Genomic DNA, 22,998 nt, shown 5'->3' on the forward strand with positions numbered 1-22,998 from the left:
TGAAAAAGGCTAATTGAACAGAGTAAAGCAAAGACGGTTAGTTTAAAAAAAAATCCACATATTTCTTTATGAAATTGCAGAAAAAACCGGAACGGAGAGACAAATGTTACTCTTGACAACCCGGAACATTTTCGACGCACCAGGACACCGGAAGTGAATAATTCACAAGGCTCATGTACGTTCATGTTGACAACAAAAAGTGTGTGAACATTTTGAATAGTAAGACTTCACAAGCGACTTTTCAAATACATCATGTCTGACAACGAAGGAGAGTAAGTAACGAAACATCGTTAGCGTCTGTTATTAAACTGTTTAAGTAGTAGTAACAGCACAACGTGGGCTAACGTATGCGTTTTGCTAACTAACGTTTATCTGGCAGCACTGGCCATTACGAACCTGGGCATTTGTGTTTGTTTTATCCATAGATGGTATATAAACGCGTTTGTCCCTAAACTTTTAGCTTCGACGACGGAGATTTTGACGATGCGGAGGAGGATGAAGGATTAGATGACCTGGAAAACGTGGAAGATGTAAGTTCGTTATAAATGTATCTTGGGTTTGAGTTATCTTGCTATTTAACCTCTTTTGTTTTGTTTAAGTCATCTCCAGCGATACTCTGAAAATGTCATGTGTCACGTGTTCAAATTTGATGAGTCCGAACCGGTTTGTTTTGCTCTTGTGCTCAGGAGGACCAGGAGAACGTGAAGATCCTGCCCGCAGGAGAGGGCACGCAGGGGAACCAGAAGAGGATCACAACACCGTACATGACTAAATATGAAAGGGCCAGAGTGCTCGGGACACGAGCTCTACAAATAGCGTGAGTGTTGTTCATGTGTGTCAACCTTCACACCGTGTCCTGGTGATGTGACCACAATGCACTGGGGTTATATTTTGCATCTGATTTATGACCTCCGTCTACAGTCTTTTACACCCTTGTCTTTCATGTTCACTGTATTATTCCCGTAAGAGATCGATGTGGAGTGAGTGAGTGAGGACAGAAACCTACCAAGCACAACTCTGTTAGTTAGTTGTATTGTTGATTTGTGTGCATTCGGGTCTACTGCTGTTTGGAAAATGTAAATATCAGTCTAAATACACCTGTTTTAAGGCTCATATCCCCACTAACATTCAAAAGAGGTTGTCAGGTTAGCATTAGCAACAGTGGGTACCTGATATTTTAACTGGATTCTATGCATTTATGTCAGCTTAACATTTTAAATGTGAAATAGAAGAATGTTTTTTAAAGGAACTCAACACAATTCTTTGTAGTTTTTGGTTTATCTGATTCTTTACAGAATGTGAATCTTAAGTGTTATCAGTGTCTAAAACTGCCAGTGAAGTCAGACCACTTTTGAACCAGACATTGAACACATAGTGATATTGAGTTGGCTAGTACTGCCCAACATAACATACTCAGATTGAATCATCATCTCCAAAGTGTTGCTTTAAATGAGCCTATAATAAGTGAAACTGACCCTCCTCCTGCATGCTAGATCTATCCTGTAGTTTACCAGTTGACCTAATTCAGATCTGCTCTTAATTTGAGGATCCAGCAGACCCACTCCTAAATGTATTGTAGGAGGGTTTTGATACATATTTGCAGGCTACTATTAAGTGAACTATGCCACTTGTGTATTGACTGTTTTTCAGCATTTACTGTACCTGTCTCTCTACTGACTTGTTTCCAACAGGATGTGCGCTCCAGTCATGGTGGAGCTGGAGGGAGAAACGGACCCCCTGCAAATAGCTATGAAAGAGCTAAAGTAAGTCCTGATTGTACAGCTTCAATGATCAGTAATGTTATATAAAACAATTCAATGACTGCATCTTTGGATTCTTTCTGTTGTTATTTTGAGAGTATCTCAATATTATCTGATGAAGAGCTTCTCTGTTCTCCCCATTGTATAAACGTTAATTTTTGTTTCCCCCTCTTCAGAGGCAGAAAGATCCCCATCATCATCCGGAGGTACCTTCCTGACAGCAGTTACGAGGACTGGGGCTGTGATGAGCTCATCATTACTGATTAAAGAACTTATCCAGTCAGCTCTGATTAAACAATATATGCTGGTTCATACCCACCAACCAACGTATCAGGTCAGTCAGCTACACAAACCCAGAAGATTCCTAAGAAAGATGCAGTTGTCTCCCGCTTGTTAGAACTTAAATTAGATCCACAGCCAACCACACATCAGGGGACTCTTTGAGTCTGTCAACTATGAAAACATGAAATGTACTTTTTACATTCTTTGGTCTAATTGTGTCGTTGTCTAGTAAAATTCAAAGCAACATTTTTTCAGTACTACTTGAACAGCTGCGATATCACGTAAAGCCACAAGGGGGAAATACAACTTATGTCAAACATTTTCTTTGTTTTACAAAATCATCTTGTGTTGTTATTATTCCATGTGTTGTTTTGAAGGAGAGAGGGGATTACAGTAAAATACCTCTTTCATTCTTATTAATAAACTCTTTTGTATAAACCACCATGTCTCATTCATAACACTATGAACCAGAACCATTAAAGATATGTGTAATGGGTTAATATCCCTGTCAGGGATTGCAGAGTATAATTATGTAATTCGCCACTTACACTTCACCTGAGCAAATAGGTAAACTGAAGGAGTTTCAGCTAAATCATATTTCATTTTTTTGTATAATTCTTTTTATTTTGCTTTTTTTTTGTAACAATAATCAAACAAACAAACAACAACACCAGACAATACTAAATCATATTTCAGGCATTCAAGCAATTGACAAAAATAACAATCTTTCTACAATCTATGGTTATACACTTTGGTAAAGGGTACAGTGTCCAGTATTTCTAGTTGCTGTCTCTGGTGTAGACGCAGCTTTAGTTTTAGTAGTGTTGACCTAATATCATGAAAGTTTAAAAGTCCTACTTTTCAGATGAGACTTTCTTGAAAGTGTAATATATTCACGATGTTTCCAACTAAAGATTGTGCACTTCAGCCATGAAGCATCAGTCTAGCATCCTCGTCACTGGTGCTAGATTAACGTTGGGTGCGTTTAAAAAAACTTGGATATTTTTGCTGCTTTTCAGACGGTTGGGGTCAACTTCACTCCGTTTATAATTCACTCGTTGGCTTCTGGACTGGTTTTCACTTTAACGTAACACGTGTAGTTCTCTTCTCTGTCTTTCTTTCTGACTGTGTGTGTGTGTTTTGGGGGTGAAGCCCCTCCCTTCACGAAACGGAGCAGAGGAGAGTGCAAAGCAACGTGCACATAAATTAAATAAATAATATAAGCGTTTATTTAATAAAATAGCACAGCAAATAGCACAGGGGGGGAGACAATGATGGGGGAAACGCTGTAACCTTACTCTCACACTCACTTTGAACAGTTTTACCACTATATTGACAGTATATAAACACTATATTTGATAGTATGGAATCCTGAAAGATTTCTATCTCAAAGATGAAGCAGGTTTACTCCTGCAGCTAATGGAAAAGTGTTGTAAATGTCATGATGCTCTCTGTGTCCTCCCCCCTGGTCCCCCATACAAACATACAGACACGCACAAAGCAGCACAACAGTCACTGTATTGTTCAGTGAAAATGGGATGTTGCCCAGGCAAGTGGGCCTGTGCTTGCTCAAAGTTAGTTGGGTCCTAAAGTGTGTGACAATGACAGGATTAACAGATTTAGTGTGAAAAGCTGTATTATGATAATGATATGATGGGTGGTGGGTGGTTTGATTATATATGTGTATGTAAATGATGTATATAAACTATGCAGTACTTGTATAGACATACTACCTGATTCAAAACAGCCCAGATACAAACTGATCAAGTAGCATCCTTTGGTAGAAGTAAAGGCAAGGAGTGTGTATCATTGTATTTCTCATCTATCTCACAAACATTAAGTGTCATCAGGGAGAATCCAGTTTGATCTTGTATTTTAAATTGTGTGGAGCCATAGTCATGTTATTAATCTGTTAAAAGCTGCTATAATTTATGAGTCTTTTGATTGGAGGAGACAGAGCCTCGGGGTGACGCTGCACTTCTTTCACCGGGCGGAAGGAGCTGCCCATGTGACACTCACCAGCCACACTGAGGCCGCTATTAGGTCGTTGTCAACCCAGCTGGGGGGTCCGACTTCTATCTTCTGACCTATTATTTTGCACCCTTTTCTCTACTTTTCACTTCATTTTCTAAACATCTCATCCATCCCTATTTATTTCCCTGTTCTGCTGATCTGTCCCACAAGTCTTTCTTTGCTTTGTCTTATCTCAGTCCTTTATTTTACTTTTACTTGCCTTCTACTTTGGAGACGAGTGATCGTCATACACATTCAATACCTGCTGGAATCTGTTAGGTCTGCTTTTATTTTTTGTATGTCGGTTTGAAATCTTTCACCTGTTGTCTGTATCAGAAGTATTCATCTTAAAAAATCTCAACCCAAAATCATCATTAAGCGTAATTTTAAAGGTTTTAACGAGCAAGCATTTTTAAATGAACTCTATCAAAGTGACATTCATCTCACAAGTGAAATATCTGATGTGGAATTGGCCTTAGAATTTTTCACCAATACTTTCTCCTCCATTTTGAACAAGCATGCACCCCTTAAAAAGCACAGAGTAAAAAATAGATCAAACCCCTGGTTCACAAATGAATTGTCCGATATATTTGCAGAGAGAAATAAAGCATGGTCCCTAGCTAGACGCTCTGGTGAAAACTCCAAGTGGACTGCTTTCAGACAAATCAGAAATAGGTGCATATCCATGGTTAGGAAAGCTAAATCAGACTACTACCTCGAACTAATTTCAAACTGCTACTCCAACCCTGCACTATTTTGGAAGGCTGTGAATTATAACAAAAACAATTCTAGCACTGTTCCCAGTCAGTTAAAAATAAATGATCATATTTTAAATGATCAGAAAGAAATTGGTTTAGCTTTCAATAAACACTTTATAGCTGCTGGTAAACTCTTTCACAATGGAGTATCTACGCCTTCTACGCCTACCACCACGAGAAATAAAAATAGCATACCACCTGTCTCTAAAACTCCTCTTTTCAGCCTTGTTCAAGTCCCAACAAGTATTGTTGTAGATGCGCTTCTTGCCATCAACCCCAGGAAGTACATGGGAGAGGACAATTTGGACCCATTTTCAATAAATCTCTCTGCACTTATCATATCAAAACAAATAACCCATATTTTTAATCTTTCCATCTCTTCTGGTATTGTTCCTAAAGTCTGGAAAAAAGCTCACGTCATTCCATTACATAAAGGGGGTGACAAAAGTGATCTTAACAATTACAGGCCAATTTCCAAACTCCCATGCCTGGCAAAAATTCTAGAATCAGTCATTAATACTCAGTTGAAATCCTTTTTATCCAGTGCTTCCATTTTGAGTCCATTTCAATCTGGTTTTAGGGCAGGCCACAGTACTATATCTGCTGTCACTTTGGTCTTAGACAACATTGTTACAGCTATCGATAAAAAAATGCACTGTGCAGCACTTTTTGTTGATCTGTCAAAAGCTTTTGATACTTTAGATCACCATTTGCTTTTAGAGAGGCTGCATGAAATTGGTTTTGATTATTCTACATGTAGCTGGTTTAGGGACTATCTCTCTGATAGACAGCAGTCAGTTAAGCTGGGAAGCTACCAAACTGAGTTTTTAACAGTTACAAATGGTGTTCCGCAGGGCTCAATTTTAGGTCCAGTCCTATTCACAATTTACATCAATAACATTGTTTCATCACTACAAAACTGCCATGCCCATTTGTATGCTGACGACACTGTACTGTATTGCATTTCTGATTCAGTGCAACAATCTGTTCAGAACCTACAGAGCTCTTTTAACACCCTGCAGAACTGTCTAGTGGATCTCAGGCTTGTCCTTAATATAGAAAAAACAAAATATATGTGCTTTTCCAGAGCAAGAATTACACATTTTAATGATCTTATTATTCACACAAATAATGGATCTCATATTGAAAGAGTCACTGAATATAAATATCTTGGCATCTGGATAGATGAAAAACTCTCTTTTACATTTCACATAAAAAATCTTGTCTGTCGTCTCCGACAAAAGATTGGCTATTTTTATAGGAATAAAGCCACCTTCCCGTTGTTCAGTAGGAAAAGGATTATTGAGGCAGTTTTTATGTCTGTCCTTGATTACGGTGATTACGGTGGTTTATCGGCATGCATCTCGTTCATGCCTTAAACTCCTAGACTCTGTATTTCACTCTGCTTTGAGATTCATTACAGGAGATGCTTATGATACACACCATTGTGTTTTATATGAAAAGGTTGGGTGGTCCTCCCTTAAGGAGAGACGTGATGCACATTGGCATATTTTTATATATAAAGCTCTGACTGGAAAGCTACCACTATATTTGACAGAAATGCTGCTTATTTCAGATGGGCTTTATCAAACCCGCTCAACTGACATGCTCATGTTATATGTCCCCTATGCCCGGTCTGAGCTTGGTAAATCCGCTTTTAGCCATAGTGCCCCTGACTCCTGGAACAGCCTACAACATACAATTAAAATAAATACACTCATAACTGTTAACCAATTTAAAATTATTATTTTGAATCAGCCCCTCTACACTTGTAACTGTTTTAATTAGGCTATTATGTCTCTCATTCAATTGATCTGAATGTTTTAAATTGTTGTTGTCTGTGTGTGTGTGTGTGTGTGTGTGTGTAAACTTGTTATGTATTCTCATTGTATATTGTGTATATGTATAAACTCGACGTCATTGTAAAAGAGGGTCACCCCTCAATTGATCTTTCGAGGTTAAATAAAGGAAAATGAAATGAAATGAATGTTGTGCTCTGACAATTCCCCATTGCCCCTGTGATTACAAGGAATCGGGACATAATAGGATATCATTCCCAGTTCATTTTAGACAGTGTCGTACCGCTATTCTTCAGACAATGTTTTATAGATCCTCTTTCTAACAAGTGACACTACATGATTCGAACTTCTTGGCTTTTCTGCTTTTACATTTGAGTTCAGAAGCATCTCATTGTGTCTTACCAACTGGGCCACAAGTTAATTCGATTTGGCTTCTATGGCGTAGGTTGGGCTTATATTCAGTTAGATTTCCACAATCCACAATTTTTCCTGCCTTTCCATGGACTTTTCATGATAACAGTCTTGTCATCATTCTGCAGAACCCTTTACTTCTGAACTGAATGATCAGCTGACCATTGTAATACCTAGGCACATACAGTGGAGGAAATAAGTATTTGATCCCTCACTGATTTTGGAAGTTTGCCCACTTACAATGAAATGAGCGGTCTACAATTATAATGCTAGGTTTATTTTAACAGTGATAGACAGAATATCAAAAAGAAAATCCAGAAAATCACATTAAAAAAATATATAAATTATTTTGCATTTCATTGAGTGAAATAAGTATTTGATCCCCTATCAAAACATTGCTTAGTACTTGGGGGAGAAACCCTTGTTGGCAAGTACAGAGGTTAGACGTGTCTTGTAGTTGATGACCAGGTTTGCACACATCTCAGGAGGATATTTGGACCACTCCTCTTTGCAGATCTTCTCCTAATCTTTAAGGTTTCGGGCTGTCGCTTGAGCTTCAGTTCCCTCCACAGATCTATTGGATTAAGGTCCGGAGACTGGCTAGGCCACTCCATGACCTTAATGTGCTTCTTCTTGAGCCACTATTTTGTTGCCTTTGCTGTATTTTTAGCATTATTTTGCTCCTTGCTGACATCTGTTTTGACAATTTAATCCTCCAAATTCACCTAAATGGATAAATAACTTATAGATCCACCTACGTCTTCGTTCTGGTTAACTTTTTTTTATCTTTTGGAATGTTTTAATCCCATTACTGCTCCAACCTTAATTTTGTTGCTGCCTTTTTTAGTGGATGGGGTGAGTATGGGGGTGAGGGGAGGAGGGTTGATTTCAGGGTCTCTGTGCAGGGAGTGTATGAGAGTCCCTTTGTAACCCGGTGAAGCTACAGGCCAGGCAGTTATGGGTTAGGCTCCCTCATTGCCCTGTTTCCCTCCTCCCCTAGCACCCCTTCAATGGCCCTCTTTGTCTTCCCAAAGTATCACACAGCCGATTAAAGCGAGGGAATTAGATGTCAAGCTTATCCCGAAACGCGCACACACACGCACACATGCCCACTTACATACTAACAAACTTGAAATAAACATATAGGCATGCATAAGCAATTGTGCGCCCAACTGGATTAGTTTAAATTCAAAGAAAGTTTCATTTTCAGTCATAAGCTATAAACTACAGTACATGAATGAATGTCTATCTGATCGCATATGCCATGCTGCCATTGTAATGTAACGCATCATCCAGACAGTCTCATGCACTGCCTGCACATACAGGGCACCATCATTCGTGTCTAGATTACCTCTGCTAAAGGTCAGTTGTAGATTGCTGTAGCTGTGAGCTGAGTCCCACTACACTGAAGTGAACTATGCATTAGTTGAACAGATTATGCTGAAAATGTCAGCAGTGGTCGGGTCACTAGATGCCATGAAAACGTGCTTTTGTCGACTTCACAACAACAATTATATATGTATATATAACGATTTATTCTGGAGGATAGTTTGTTATTTGAGAAGAAGAATGTCATACCTTTAATGATGCTGTGCTTAATATTCAGACTGCGATGTCTTATTAATAGTTTCCATGATTTGTTCCGTTGTAATAGTGTTACGAGAGGCAGACTTGTATCAAAGCATGAATAATACAGTTTTATTTCAAGTGAGAGTAAAAGATTATTAGTCATCATCACGTGTTTTTGCGTTTGCTTGTTATTTAGAAGTTGTGTTGCTTTGCTTTGCTTTGCTGGTGACTGTCATATAAGGATGAAAAATATGAAATACACAAATGGCAGTAACAGTCAAAAGTTTTCTTCATAATGAGTAGTTACAATAACAGCATGCACAAACATCAAACAAATATAAATAAGCAATTTAAAAGTCATAACATTACAGATATTTCACACATGGAATCGATCTCTGCTTCTTATACTGAAGGCAAATGGTTTAATACCTTTGTTTTAAAAAAAATAATAATTTTAGGATAATAAGCAGATTAAAATTCAGTTTAAGAGAGATCATTAAGAAATGCCATGTGTAAACTTAATAGACCATAGACAACAGACAGGAGAAATTAGAAAAACGACATAACAAAACAGATTTACTAATAGTTAAAATTTTGAAAGACAAAAACATTAATCAACATAAAATGTTGCTTCTCTGTTTCATGTGGGTATGATTAAAGACAAAGCACATTTTACATTTAATATTAAGCTGTGTTAAACTGTATATCCGTGAAGTTGTACTCGCACAATTCGACAAAAAATTTTAAGTATTGGTATCTCCCACATTGGAAAATGTCCCAGAAATGCTTATTTCCGTTTAAGTTACTCAAAGACAATTGATAGATCTGACATTTCACATTGAACTATTCTACAGTATATAAACATTTTGAATGACAGTCAAAGGAAAAGGCACATGCAGTGCTGCAGACTTTCAGTGGAGGTAATATTAGCAGAAGGCGACAATATTAATGCAGTCAATTGTGGAAAAAAATGAAAAGGCCTCTATCATGTATTCAATAATACATTTCAACCATGGTCAATAAAATGGGATTATCAAAGTATAAATATATCTTTTATCATCGGTGTTCGTTAAGAATTTGTCAAAAACATGAACACCATCAGTTATCAGTGCCATTGTGATGAAAGGCAGAAGTAGATTTTGACACCAAAAAATGTGTACATAATCAACATTTAAGTCATAATCTAACAACACTGACAGCGAAAAGAAAACTACATTAATTAAGATATAAAATGTAAGGTAGTCTAGAGTGTCACGTTGGGAGAAACATCTGTACAATCTGTTTCTTTTATAAGTTTTGGTCTCAAAACTTTGGTCGTTTCACAAAGATCTCAAATCTGTATTCATCAGTATACGTATACATTTGTCATTTCAAGTACATAGGCCTACTATATACTATCCTGGTAATGGTCAGTCATCATGAAATCGTTTTTTGACCAAATATACATTTCACTCAACAACAAAAACTCAACAATGTTTTATGGCAATTTTCTTCCATGCACTTTCATTCTGTGTACAAATAGCATTTTTAGTGAACACGGAATACTAGTTTGAATCCAATAGGGACAAATGTGCCTCAGAAACAAACGAGAATGTTATCGTTATTTGCTGTATTGTTTTCCAAAAGTAATACAAAACTAACATCTGTTTGATAAAAGGTAAGTCTTGCCTGAGAAATGAATGGGCCACAGCAAAGTAGTTTGGCACTCCATTCTCCTGGTACAAAGAACTAACAAAAAACATTTCATATAGAATCAATTTGGCCTCGTCTCGGTCGCCCCCTTCACCCACAATAGAGATGAAGAAAGAGTGTGTAGACTACGACTTATGAACACCACCAATTATGTTGCTTGGAACATGGAAGGCTTTGCTTCCTTCAATCTTACCAGGAACTCTGTGGTTGTGTTGGGTGGGTGTTTTTCCTCTTAGTATTACGTTCTCTGGCTACTACATTGTGTTCCCCAAATAATCAGCCATACTCCAAGCTAATCCTTGAGCTGTGACAGAATTTCTGCTCCTGGGCAAGAGCAGAATGGGGGTTCTCCCTTCCTGCCTTTCCAGCAGACTCCCCCAGTCCCTGTCCACTCCCCCTGGCCCAGACCACTATCACCACCGCTACCACCAACATTGCTGTAGTTGTTGTAGTTGCTGCTCCTTCTGCTCCTTGGGTCCAACATGGGGGTTGAACCTCTACCAGTGCCCTCTGGTCTTGTTATCTGTCATGGCCGTGACAGTGTTGTGTAGACGGGCTGTTCCCAGTGCGTCGGGCTGTGTGACTGGGGTACGCTGGCTGGGTCGGGTATGGCAGTGTACAGTGGTCTCTGGGAGGGCCCCATGTAAGAGAAAGCAGAGTACAGTCCAGTGGCTTGACTGGAATGGGCATAGTAGGACCCCGAAGCCTGGTGGTCGGCATATTCAGCAAACTGAGCCCTGGAGGCCAGTGAGGGAAAGGCAGAGCTGTAGTGTGGAAGGCTTAGGGGGGCGTAGGTGACATGAGAACCTGCCTCTGCAAAGTGACCCCCGGCAACTCCGACCTCGCTCTTTATCTGGGCCTTGGAAGAGTCTGAGCCCAGAGAGGCGCCGTGATTTTGTTGCTGTTGCTGCTTTGAGAGCCAGACTGCCGAGTGTCCACCGGCTGCTGCCAGAGCTGAAGAGATGCCATAGGTGTACTGAGAGGCTGGAGAAATTGTTGTAGCTGCTCCTGCACCGGCACTCTGCCCGACCCCCGGATGGCCATTTGGGGGAAGGTACTGGTCAAACTCATTGACATCAAAAGGCTCCATGTTGGCCATCACTTCGTGGCTCATCTCACCAATGTCCACATTACAAAAGTCGATGTGAGGTTTCCCAGATCCTGGCACTCCTGAGTTTCCCTCTGTTCCCATTGCGCCACGGGGGCCCCCATTCCCAGCGCCCTCACGTTTTCCAACTCCTGCCTTGCCAGACTGAGGCTCGGTCTTGGGAGTGGTGGGAGGTGTTGGAGGACTATGACTCTGACCTGTAGAGACACAAGAAAACATGAAGTTGCAACGGGGTGGCAGACTCGAACAAATATCGATCTGTGTGCCACACTGTCAACTTGTATCCAGACTAGTCTAACACAGACATATCAGTGCTGAAGTGAGAGGGAGCCTGCAACCCACCTGCAGCATGAGGGTGGTGCCCGTCTACCAAAGGGGCTCGAGGTCCACTTAGGGACACATCCAGGTGGAGGCCCTTGTAGTGGCTGACCTCACCCTCTGAAAGGCCATCAGCCTCACTTCCTGACCCAGAACCCGGCTTTCCATTCTTGCGGCGTCGTGGCTGGTATTTGTAGTCGGGATAATCCTTTTTGTGCTGCTTCCTGAGCCTGTCCGCCTCCTCAATGAAGGGTCTCTTGTCGCTGTCTTTAAGAAGCCTTGGATTGGAGCAAAATATGTTGTTAAATACGTTTAATTAAGGTATGAAGACGAGAATTAGTCTCCGGACCCATTTGGAATTAGGCCACACTGTTTATTATGTACGGCAGTAAATATTCTACCAGTGGTAGAGGGAAATGTGCATCTGAAAACTTTAGAGCATGTGTTACTTGTAACATGAACACAAATAATAACCTAGAGGACTTCAACAATCTTGATTAATTGTCATAAAATAATTATCTTTAACAAATAACAATGATAAGTAATTATGTTTGATCTGTTTTTAGCATTAGTACATGCTTCATAAACTACATCTGCACAGCTGCATTTAATGTCATGCCTGCCAGGTGCTTCTGAATGCTGGACAGTAATGACATAATGGAGGCCAAAGACGCATCCTGTCTGCAAACATGAAACCGAGCTCCTTATTCTGCTGGCAGGAATGGCATGAGAATCCCCTGACCTTGCTCATCCTCCCTGGTTATCGTGTTTCTGGGCCAATTAACCAATCATGCCCGAGACCAAGGTCAATTCCTGATCTAATTAATGCTCAGTCCCTGCAAGGTTAATACATTTAAACTTTTTGACCTTCTTGTCAGCAAATAGTGAGTATTCTGAGAGATCAAATAGACACTGGATGGATAGTCTTGCTGAACTTTACTTTACTGAACTGAACTGCTGGGGTTCTGTGATCAAGAGGCAGCGATGTTGACAACTAGCCGTTAGACGAAGAGGAAGATTTTTTTGAAAACTATAGTGATACTTTACTCTGACGGACCCAGGAATATAAGCTATTTCAAACAAGAGTGTTTTAACAAGGACATGTATTGTTAAAAGGGGGAAGTTCTATCTATTCTGTTTTAAATTTGAGGGTTAAAAAGCTGTACTTGATGTGTATGGCTTCAAGAGCATGAGACCATCCATGGTACAGCAAATATACAAATAATTCTCAACTGCTAAACTCTCAAAAAGAAAAAAAGTGTGGAAACCATGTCTCCTAAAAATCATATTCATATATAGTAGAACTCAATGACAGCATTGAGAATCATTTAACTGAAAACATAATACAAATGATCAACTCATATGAGGGAATGTTGTCTTTTAATGTTATGAGCATGTATGTCAGTGTAGCCTACTTGATAATGGCCTTAATTGAAATCCATGGAAGGGATTATTCAAAATTACAGGAACATTTCAAAAATATGAATCCTTTAGGAGTTCAAAAGAAAAAGTAGCTTACCATTTGAGCCCTGAAATCAGTCGGCAATCATTTCACATGCCTATACTAGCCTGATCATTACAGTGGTTTGAGCTGGCACATTCACAACTATCCACATGCAGTGGCCTCCTTACCTCCAGAGCTTCCCCAGTGTCTTGCTGAGCTCCGCGTTGTGCAGGTGTGGGTGCTGATCGGCCAGTTTCCTCCGCGCCGCCTGCGCCCACACCATGAAGGCGTTCATGGGCCGCTTTACGTGTGGCTTGTTCTTGCTTCCGCTGTTCATACGCACGGGCATGGGCACGAGGGTCCAGTCGTAACAGTTGAGCACCTGACTCACCGCATCACGAATCCCTGCTGGGAAGCGATCGTCGTCTTCCTCATCTTCGGATTTGACTGACGGTATGCCCGCTGCTGAATCATCCAGACCCTCCAGCTGCTGCTGCTGCTGCAGCCCGTGGAGAGGCGATTCTCCCCCGCCAGCAGCACCGGAGGAATGGCCCGGTGACAGGGAGCGACTGTCATCCGACATCCCGGGACTGAGTTCGACGTCTGATAAGCTCTGCTCTTCTCTGGACATCTTTCTACACCCACACGCCTCCAGAAGATGAAAGGCCAGTTCCTAAATGCTTTGCTCTACCTTTCGTATTCTTGTTCCTGTTTATCCCTACAGTGATGCACGGACTGCTGTCTGATCTGTCCCTTTGGTCTATTCTAAACACATTTATAATATAAACTGCCAGTCTGTCTCGACTCTCAGCCTCCGCTGCAAAACTCTGTGAGGGTTCCACATTAAAGTTCTTTCCATCCGGGTTGGTGGTATCATAGGCGGCTCAGTGCGCACCTTGGTCCCCAGTGTATCTGCCAACGCCCCGCTGTGTGCGCCAAACTCACCGGCTCCTCTAAATTCCCTCCTGACTTCCCCTGCACCCTCTCCTCTTGTCCCACGGTTGAAATCCAACAGAAAGCACCTGAAACAGCAGAGTGATGAGCGTCAGTTCAACAGCAAAAGTCTCTGTTTCATGCAAAAACATTACATGTAGCCTAGGCGAATTCAAGACCTAAATGTATTCCGGCTTGATTTTGCCAAATTTATTTCTCAACATTAGTATTGGATATGGAAGCTAAGACAAACAGGACTTCCTATTCAAATATTGTATGAAGTACAAAGGTGAGCCAAAATAGCCTCAATGTTGGTCAGGTGTGAATTTAAAAAAGTCAGATTATGGAATTCATGAAACGGTAGAATCGACTGAAAATCTGAAGTGAGTTCATAAAGTTATTTTCCTTTGAGATATAATATAGAAAATAAGTGTATTTGCAGAAGTACAGCTCCTGTGCGCATTTCTAGTGCAGTTTAGCCCTTAAAATGCTACTGTTAAAGGTTTAGCAGTTATTCCAAGCTCCCCGGAGAGAAAGTGTTGGAATGATACGAGGCCACAGCAGCACAGACCTTGGATTTATACGCTGAGGTTCTTGGATAAACATAGACCTAGCCCTGGAAATATAAACCCCCCGTGTGCGTGCGTGTCCGTACGCGTGTGTGAATTAGACACAGTCTTCTTGTTACACAGGGGCAAGTCTATCGGCGGGAGCAAAATGTGTCCTTGTTTTGTCCATTAAATCAACACCCTGCCTCCAACTTTACGTCCTAAATCAGTGAACTTCCTGTGAACCAGCAGAAACACACAGCCCGCTGGTTTGTTTTCTACCTCGGTGTCGCATTGCAGGAAAATTAGTGATCTCTCAAACGTCTAGTGACTATGAAATGGCTTTTCAACGTAACAGTCCGTGTGTTCATGCCTATATGTTAAGTGGGGATATTTAACCTTTTAACGCAGGTTACTCACCTTTATATTTAAGAAAAGGGTTCACCGCGTGTTGCCTTTCACACATCAAACATGGGTACATGTGGCTTTCTTATCAACTATTGGCTAGGGCATTTTATTTCTACCTGCTTATTTCTGTGTACGACTTTTTTTTTAACTGAACATCTACTGTTGTTTAGAAGCCTTCAGTATGGCTACACTTTTTGTTCAATCAATAAATGTCCGGCCTTGTTGGCTGATTGCAGAGCTACCGATTATGTGACGAGTTCCGAAAACCAGCTTTTAATTAACATCAGAGTGGATTTCAGCAAGCATATCCATTTCCAGAAAGGGGCATGTAAAGCTTCACCATCTGTCCGAGACGCATTAATAATTGTATTCGCCTGCCACCTGGTCCACAGGTCCACTTTGTGACTGCACAGACACATAAACATCGTGCGTAAAACCTCCAAATGCCTCATTGCGCACGTGTCGTCTGTGATTGCACGACACGCTGCTTGCTTAAAGAGTCTCTCTAATGAAAGAAATGAAACCGCAATGACCATGAATCACTTGACTGAGTTGAGATCATTTCATCTCGTCACTGACCACAACCATTTATAAAGTTGTTTCTTTATAGCGCCTTAAATTAGAAGTATAGGCTAAAAGTCTTCTATCAACTGACTGGACATCAGTGTGCAGCAGCAAATGTTATTTGATTTATTATCTGATAATATGTAATGTATAAATAGTTTTTGGCTCACCGCTCAAATCTTGCTGATTAATTCATTGATTAATTCATTGCTGAGCCCATGTAGTATACTGTGCGTGATGAATATCGGCTATGTGAACCAATTATCACCGCATGACTTGCCAGTAATTTGGCCTTAATTTGCTTGTTTGGAAACGTTTTTTTAGGGAGTTTTGCAATGGCTCGGATTAAGGCTATGGTGTCATACAGCTCAAAAAACACGTACATAGGACAAAAAAGCAAACAAAGTGCACTATAATCGTACAAACATGTATTATTTTTAAACTACTTTTTTCCATTCGCACCAAATTCCATGTCAGAGATAATGTTAAGAGTTGTTTCAAAGTTTCTTGCAACTTGTGAAAACTTAAACCGTTTGGGCAATCAAGGCTTACTTTCTCCTCCGTCGTAGAAAAGGCTTGCATTTTTAAATCCGTGGCAAGAAGGACAACGACAAAGAATGATCAACGATGACCAATAAAAATTAAATAAAAAAACGAAACCCCGAAATACATTTTAAACAGCAACTTGTTGCACTGATACAATAATTCTATTTTTTGCTAGATTTACACAATGAGAAAAAATGTATTTGTTAATGATCATATAGGCCTACCTGGTCATAAAGTTTCATAAATTGTAGGCTACTTTTGGTTCTGAAAATACATATTGCAATATGTTTCTACCCAGAGACCTGAATGGCTGGGATGTCCCAATTGTTACATTTAGTTATAGAACGAACATATCTGTCATTTTGAAACACAGTCCTAGCGCACTAGTCCTGAAAGTGTTGTTAATAATTATCATGACAATGTTAACCATTATTAGAGCTATAAGATTACATGTCTAATCCTTAATTGGGCTTCTATGATTCCGAGGAGAAGATATAATCAAATCGAAGAGTATGAGCCGACACCATGCAGAGGCAGAGGAAAAAGTTGAAAATGCTAAGCGCCTTACTTCAGTAATGAGAAAAGGAGGTCGCCGGTTTAGAATGAGAATCCGTGAGTTCCAAAGTGACGCTCGCTCCCCAGCCCCCTCGCTCGCTCGCTCGCGCTGGTATGAATGCCTGCTCTGTGTGTCGGTCCCGAGGCTTAAAGAGCTCCTTGTATGAGGCTGCGAGAGAAAAAAATGGATGCAGGCTCGGACGTCTCTGATTGGTTGAATAAATAGTTAACTCTCTCTCTCTCTCTCGCTCTCTCTCTCCCAAATTACACGACAATTTAAGGCACCCTCCTGTAGGCCTATATCCAAGTGAGACATGCCTTTTAAAAACGTATCAATGAGAAACTCACTTAGGCCTATAGATCTATAACTTTTGACGGGTCACCCGACTGATTCCACGTTTCCTTAACACATGTGAAAGGATAATCATCGTTTGTTTTCACTGAACATTTTTGAAGTCCAGATAGGGTTACTGAATTTGTATCAGAAATTGCAACGACTCAACTTGTAAACTTGTAACTTATTCACGTTCAAAGCATAAATAAACCTATTACACATCGTAATTTCACTCCTGAATGTATGACTTAGTTTCACACACACATATCTTCTTTTATATTCGCCAGCACAGACAACATTCAGACTGTGATTAAAATGATTATGTAGTAGGCCTATCAGACAGTGCGCCTCTTCATGTCCATGTGTGAGTTTTATAATTGGATCAGCGCCTCTGTGGACTAGATAGAGCGCGCGTTTAAAACCAAACACTATTGGTAGAAACGTAGAAATGAGAGACGAGAGGGAACACCAAGGGCCGCAAGGGTACAAACACAAGCGCTGTTCTTCTCAACAATGACCCCTTGTATCCCCGCCATGCGACACACTGGCACCCGATCCAAAAATCACCACTTTCTTTTTTCAATATCCATTAATGTGTGGACTGTGATAAGGCCGAGGATCCTAACCATGAGTGCATCTCTCTGTCCAACCCAGTCCCCCTCCTCTCTGTGTGTCCTTTGTTTTATCTCAGGTGAATTGTAACCATGTGATCCAATCGAGCACCCCCTTCCTGCTTACATGAAAAAAGGGGGAAACAAAAAGCAGTTTTGTGCTTATGAAAAAGGAAAAGAAAGAGAAGTCTTGTGTCTTCCCTTCTCTTTCCCACTCTTTGTCCGCGTCTTGACATACCAAAATGCTCCAGGAGCGCGTTCACTGCAGCCCGGGCAGCTGCGGTTGGAATGTCCGCCTCCTGGAGCTTTAAACCGGGGACCTTATAAAAGAGATACTCCGGGGACTTCTCTCCCGCTGTGAAGCGCAGGACTTGCGGCCCGGCCTCGGTTTGACGTGAGTGTTTATATTAGAGTGTGTGTGTTAATGAAGAAAATAAACCGGCCCAATAGTTGATTTGCTAAATAATTTGATGGCGTATAGGTGAGACCACACATTTCAATTAACAGGTGTCTATGGCCACGAGATGTTTGACAGAAATTTTCTGGATGAAGAAAGAAGGCAGCCGAATTTTATGTTTTGGTCATCATATGCCTACAACTGATATCTGGCGCTGTGACAAAAAGCTTAAAAAAATATATTTTACAGTAGGCTATACTTAATATAGCTTACTTTGCAAGATCGAGTCAAAGTGGTCTTGAGAAAAGAGAAGACATTGTTTGTTTAATCATTTCCTATGCCTTTGTCCAAAAATGTTGCATTCAATTTAATAATGGATAGTTTGATAGTCTACAGACTTTCTACTGATGCTAAATGGAATTAAGCGACGAGATAGATGGGAAACACAACTAACACGCATTACGCACAATTAATTGAGTAGTGCGTATGTAGGCTATTGCTGCGGCTGCAATATAATACTATTAGGGTGATGGTGTTGATTTCTTTAAGGGCTACCATAAAGCTTCATGGTACATTTTCAGACAAAACAGTAGGATTGGGTAGGTAGGCTAATATATGATTTAAGTTATTTTTTCAGACAATTTCTTTCTCTTCTGTGTAAATATGGGAAAAGTGTCAACCTCATTTTGCCGATGATTAAAAGTATCACTCACATTCTAAACATTTACACTTCTGTTTAGGTAATTACAATTAGATTTTACTGAATCAGGCTTAGACCTTCATTTAAAAAAAATTGAAATAAGTTTTAAAATACTTCATTATACAAGATCTAAAAAAAATATAATGTATGTCTCTGTGATTTGTTACAAGATCTTGAACCTCTTGGTAAATTTATAAGAAATAACTAGCCTATCAGTTAAGAAATTGCTGTGTGACTTGCCCCTAGTGAACAATAGCTTCTTGAATCATTAATAAACTTGGAAATGGATGGAAATAAGGTTACTGTTTATTCTTTGTGAGGTAATGTCAGCGATAAGAACTCATAATTACAATGAATTTATGTTTGAACATGTAAAGAACCAAACAATATTGAAAATTCATAAAAATAATGAATCTCCTTTGGTTTTACGGTGTAAGTGGAGTGGACAAATGCACCAATTGAAGTTCACTTTGATAATGAAAACCGTTTTCTTTGACAAAGTATTATTTAACTGCACATAAAAAAAAATTAAATAACATGATCAATTCTGTCAAAATTATACAAACCTCATATGACAGAACTGATGTGGTGTGTGTGTGGTGAAGCTAACAAAAATAACCAGCACCGAGGGTGACAGTTAAGGGTTGAAGCAGAAGTCTAAAACGAACCACATGGTCCTGTCACTATCTAGCCAAGGGGCATCTCCCCATTAGCCCAGGGACATGCCACATTCACCCCCGAGCTCAACACACACCATCATCCCCACTTATCAACCTGACTTCATACAGTGCTGAAAGATATTATGTTTTCCTAGTTAACATAGCACAAGGAACAATTTTTATCTTTTTGCCAACTTCTATAGGCTCGTCTAATAACACAGTGTTTTACAGGGCAAGCAGACTCTAAATCACAATAGTTCAAGAATTGTAAAAGAAAAAAACTATCTCGAGCTTTGTAACAATCCCAAATTTGTAGTACCAGAGGGATTGTTAGTTCAGCTGGAGAATAACATAACATAGCTATGTGTATGCTGTGATTTATTAACACACAATATTCCGACCACGTGACTAGATGCAATGTACAGAGCAACATTATGCAGTTTACATGAAACATGCAACAAGTAACATGAAAATAAGGGCTGTTCAAACTAGTAGATATCTTTTTATAATCATAACCAAATCAAAACGATAAGTTCCTACAAGTTTAAACTGCCTTTATTGTCATGTTACCCATTACATATTTTCTGTGAACTGCATTATGTTTTTTATTATTATCCATAGTAGTTATCTGGCTGGTAGGACGTTTTACATTTTATAAGAAAAATACGTCTAGAATAGTTATGTAAATGTTTTGTATTTTGTGTTATGGTCCAAGGGACAGCTTTTTTCAGGAGATGCCAATATGGGAGTATCACACTTTTTGTGGGCTCATGTTCATTCACTCTGCATGCACCTGTGTGGGTCAGAGCAGGTGTGTCGGTATTCCCCCGTTGAAGTGGATCAGTCAACCTTGCAGAGGGATCCGGTGGGCTTCTGTTATTAGGTTATTACAAATGTAATCAACTCTGTCTTTAATTTTGTGATAAAAGCAGCATTCAAGTTTGAGCTCCTCTGGAATAAAGCCAGTAATAATGAGATACTGATGGATTCATATTTATTTCCCTACCCTATAGGGAGGTCCGAGGTCAGAATTAGCCATAGAACGACACAACACAGGGGTTTAAACCCTGGTTCCTTGTTCTCGTTAAGCAGCAGACCACCTCTCCATTTTTAAAGTAGCCTACTGTAATCAAAAATGAAAGGGCAAGCACTGAGCATAGCATCCATAATTTATGGAATATTACCCAATAATGGTAAATATCAGTTACATTTAAAACAAATATATAAATCTAAATTATTTTAACTATAAAGAGATTTAAATTGTAAGGCGTCTTTGAGTGACCTCAAGAAAGCGCATATAAAACCTATCAATTGTTATTATTATTATTAAGACCATAGCTACTTGATATAGCACACATTACAATTAAATTAACAATCAAGAAGTTGAGTTCTGATGTTCTTCTGTATTCAAACCGTTCAAAGCAGTTAAAATAAACCTTTTTGCATTTGTTGCTCTTTTAAATGAGAATTGCGGTGTTGCTTAAGCCTTCCCAACCTTACACGTAACATCACTGCCGACAAAGAAATGTATAATAATTCGGACAGTATCGGTATCGGCTGATATCCAAAACCCAGATATCGGAATTGTATCGTTCTAAAAAAAAATAGTGGATCGATTAAAATGTCACGGAAGTACAAATATTTCATCCTTCCACAAGATATTCTCCTCCCAGTCCATCTCTCTTTATATATTCTAGCAGCTGTGTTACATTGAAATTGGCCCCCAACGTCTTAAACGGACTGTGAATCCTGCCTTTGTGCTCTTACCACCAAAGTTCCTATTCTTTTGTGTTAGTCTTGTCTTTCTCTGAGTTACTAGTTGGGGAGGAGGGGTGGATGTGGTACAAACCGTGTGTGTTGATAAGTGTAGATGGGTTGAGTGTGCGTGTGTGTGTGTGTGTGTGTGAGGAGTTGGCAAGTACTTGGACGGGCTCTCCCTGCAGCTGGGGTGTGTATGAGTGTGCTATCTGTGGGTATGTGAATGCATTTTGCCTGTGCTTTTGTGCCTCTCTTAGATAGTGGGTCTGTGATAGAGATAGTTGGTCTGTGTTTGCATAAAGTTCATGCATATATGTTAGAGAATGAGATAGTTTGGGCTGTAAATATGGGTGTGTTTGCATGCCTACATGTGCATGCATTTATATTACAGAAGAGTATGGTTGGTGAATATGTGTGTGGGCTGTAAGAAATGGACGGTGCTGCTACTGGTTCTGGTCGGGTGCGGATGAATTGTGTGTGTGTGTGTGTGTGTGTGTGTGTGTGTGTGTGTGTGTGTGTGTGTTGCTTCCTTAATGAATAGCCCATTGTGTGTTTTGCTTCATATCTCCACTGGCCAGCCAAAGGAAAGAATCTAGTTACTCCAATTGTGTGAGGGGAAACATCTAAAGGAAATGGATACATGGGGGTTGAGGCGGGGTGTGTGGGACGGGTGGTGGTGTTGGAGGGGATGGGGGGCATTGGGGTAAGGGTCCCAGGTGAGCTACAGAGAGAGTGTTTAGTTACTTGTAGCCGATCTCTGCTGGTATTCCGTAATCATCCTTGTACTTACTTTTGAGAACTTGGCTCATATTTCCTTTTTTGATTTTGAGGGAATTTGGTATTGTTAATATGTGCTCATTAATTATTTATCATTCTATGTTTTCAACATGTGTCAACATCAGGTTGCATTTTCAGTTTGTCCAGTCCTTTGACAAAACTAGTGAAATTCTCATCAGCCTCTAGTGTACTCTGCGTTTAATACACGCTAGCAAATGCATTTTAGCATTATCAGTGTCAGTATATTAGTATTAGCATAGAATAAAGCACTGATTTGCTAAACAGCCTCACAGAGCTGCTAGCATGGCTGTAAACCCCATATTATTTTTCAATCTTATGCTTAAACTTTGATGCAACTCCTTCTTTTTTTTATTTAACATTTATTTATATAGGTAATCTCATTGAGACAGCGTCTCATTCTCAAGAGACACCTGTTAGACACAACAGTACAACATAAAGTTACAGACATACAGACAGACAGGACATTAAGTACAAAGCCAATAAATAATTGGAAACATAATAAACCAAGTCAGAGTCAGAATGCAACATTTAACTTGGTTAAAACCTCTCTCTTCTCTGGTAAAATGTAGGTTACATTTTACCAGAGAAGAGAGAGGTCTCATGCATCCATGTGGCATTAAAATTAAATTCAAGCAGTGGACAAAATTCTGCTTGCTGTAATCTCATCTAATGTTATATTGGTACTACCAGAACCAAGTGACACTATACTATATACTGTGATTTAGACGCACATCAAAAAGTGTCTTTCAACACAATGGAAATGTGCGTGATTTAACCACTATCTATGGATTTAACTCAGAGATTTGTGGATTAAGATTATCTAGTTTGCTAAAAGTAAATTAAGATATATGTTAAGTGGGGTTGATTCTGACATGATCAAAACGTTTTACAAACATTCATCATGCAAGAGAAATTGACATTAGTTGTTTGGCCCGCTGTGAATACTCTGATGAGCAGCTACACATTGACTTTGACTTTTGGGGCCATCACTTCAGGTTATACACATATACATACACTTAAGTGTAGCCGCAGA

At 39.8% G+C, this 22,998-nt stretch overlaps 2 protein-coding genes across 2 annotated transcripts; one reads left to right on the top strand and one right to left on the bottom strand.

Annotated features, from left to right (window-relative positions):
* Positions 1-141: 141 nt before the first annotated feature.
* polr2f (RNA polymerase II, I and III subunit F) lies at positions 142-2,481 on the top strand. Its single transcript, XM_080043456.1, has 5 exons — positions 142-272; positions 461-530; positions 687-817; positions 1,692-1,763; positions 1,937-2,481. Exons 1-5 carry the CDS (start codon positions 253-255, stop codon positions 2,025-2,027), a joined length of 384 nt encoding a protein of 127 aa, XP_079899582.1. The 5' UTR covers positions 142-252; the 3' UTR covers positions 2,028-2,481.
* A 6,261-nt stretch (positions 2,482-8,742) lies between these two features.
* sox10 (SRY-box transcription factor 10) lies at positions 8,743-16,822 on the bottom strand. Its single transcript, XM_080043441.1, has 4 exons — positions 16,722-16,822; positions 13,343-14,176; positions 11,735-11,988; positions 8,743-11,589 (listed from the first exon to the last, which is right to left on the bottom strand). The coding sequence occupies exons 2-4, from the start codon at positions 13,783-13,785 to the stop codon at positions 10,811-10,813; spliced, it is 1,476 nt and encodes a 491-aa protein (XP_079899567.1). The 5' UTR covers positions 13,786-14,176; positions 16,722-16,822; the 3' UTR covers positions 8,743-10,810.
* Positions 16,823-22,998: the final 6,176 nt, after the last annotated feature.

This window comes from Ammodytes marinus (genome assembly GCF_949987685.1).
Source record: "Ammodytes marinus genome assembly, chromosome: 16".
NCBI classification, from domain to species: Eukaryota; Metazoa; Chordata; class Actinopteri; order Uranoscopiformes; family Ammodytidae; genus Ammodytes; species Ammodytes marinus.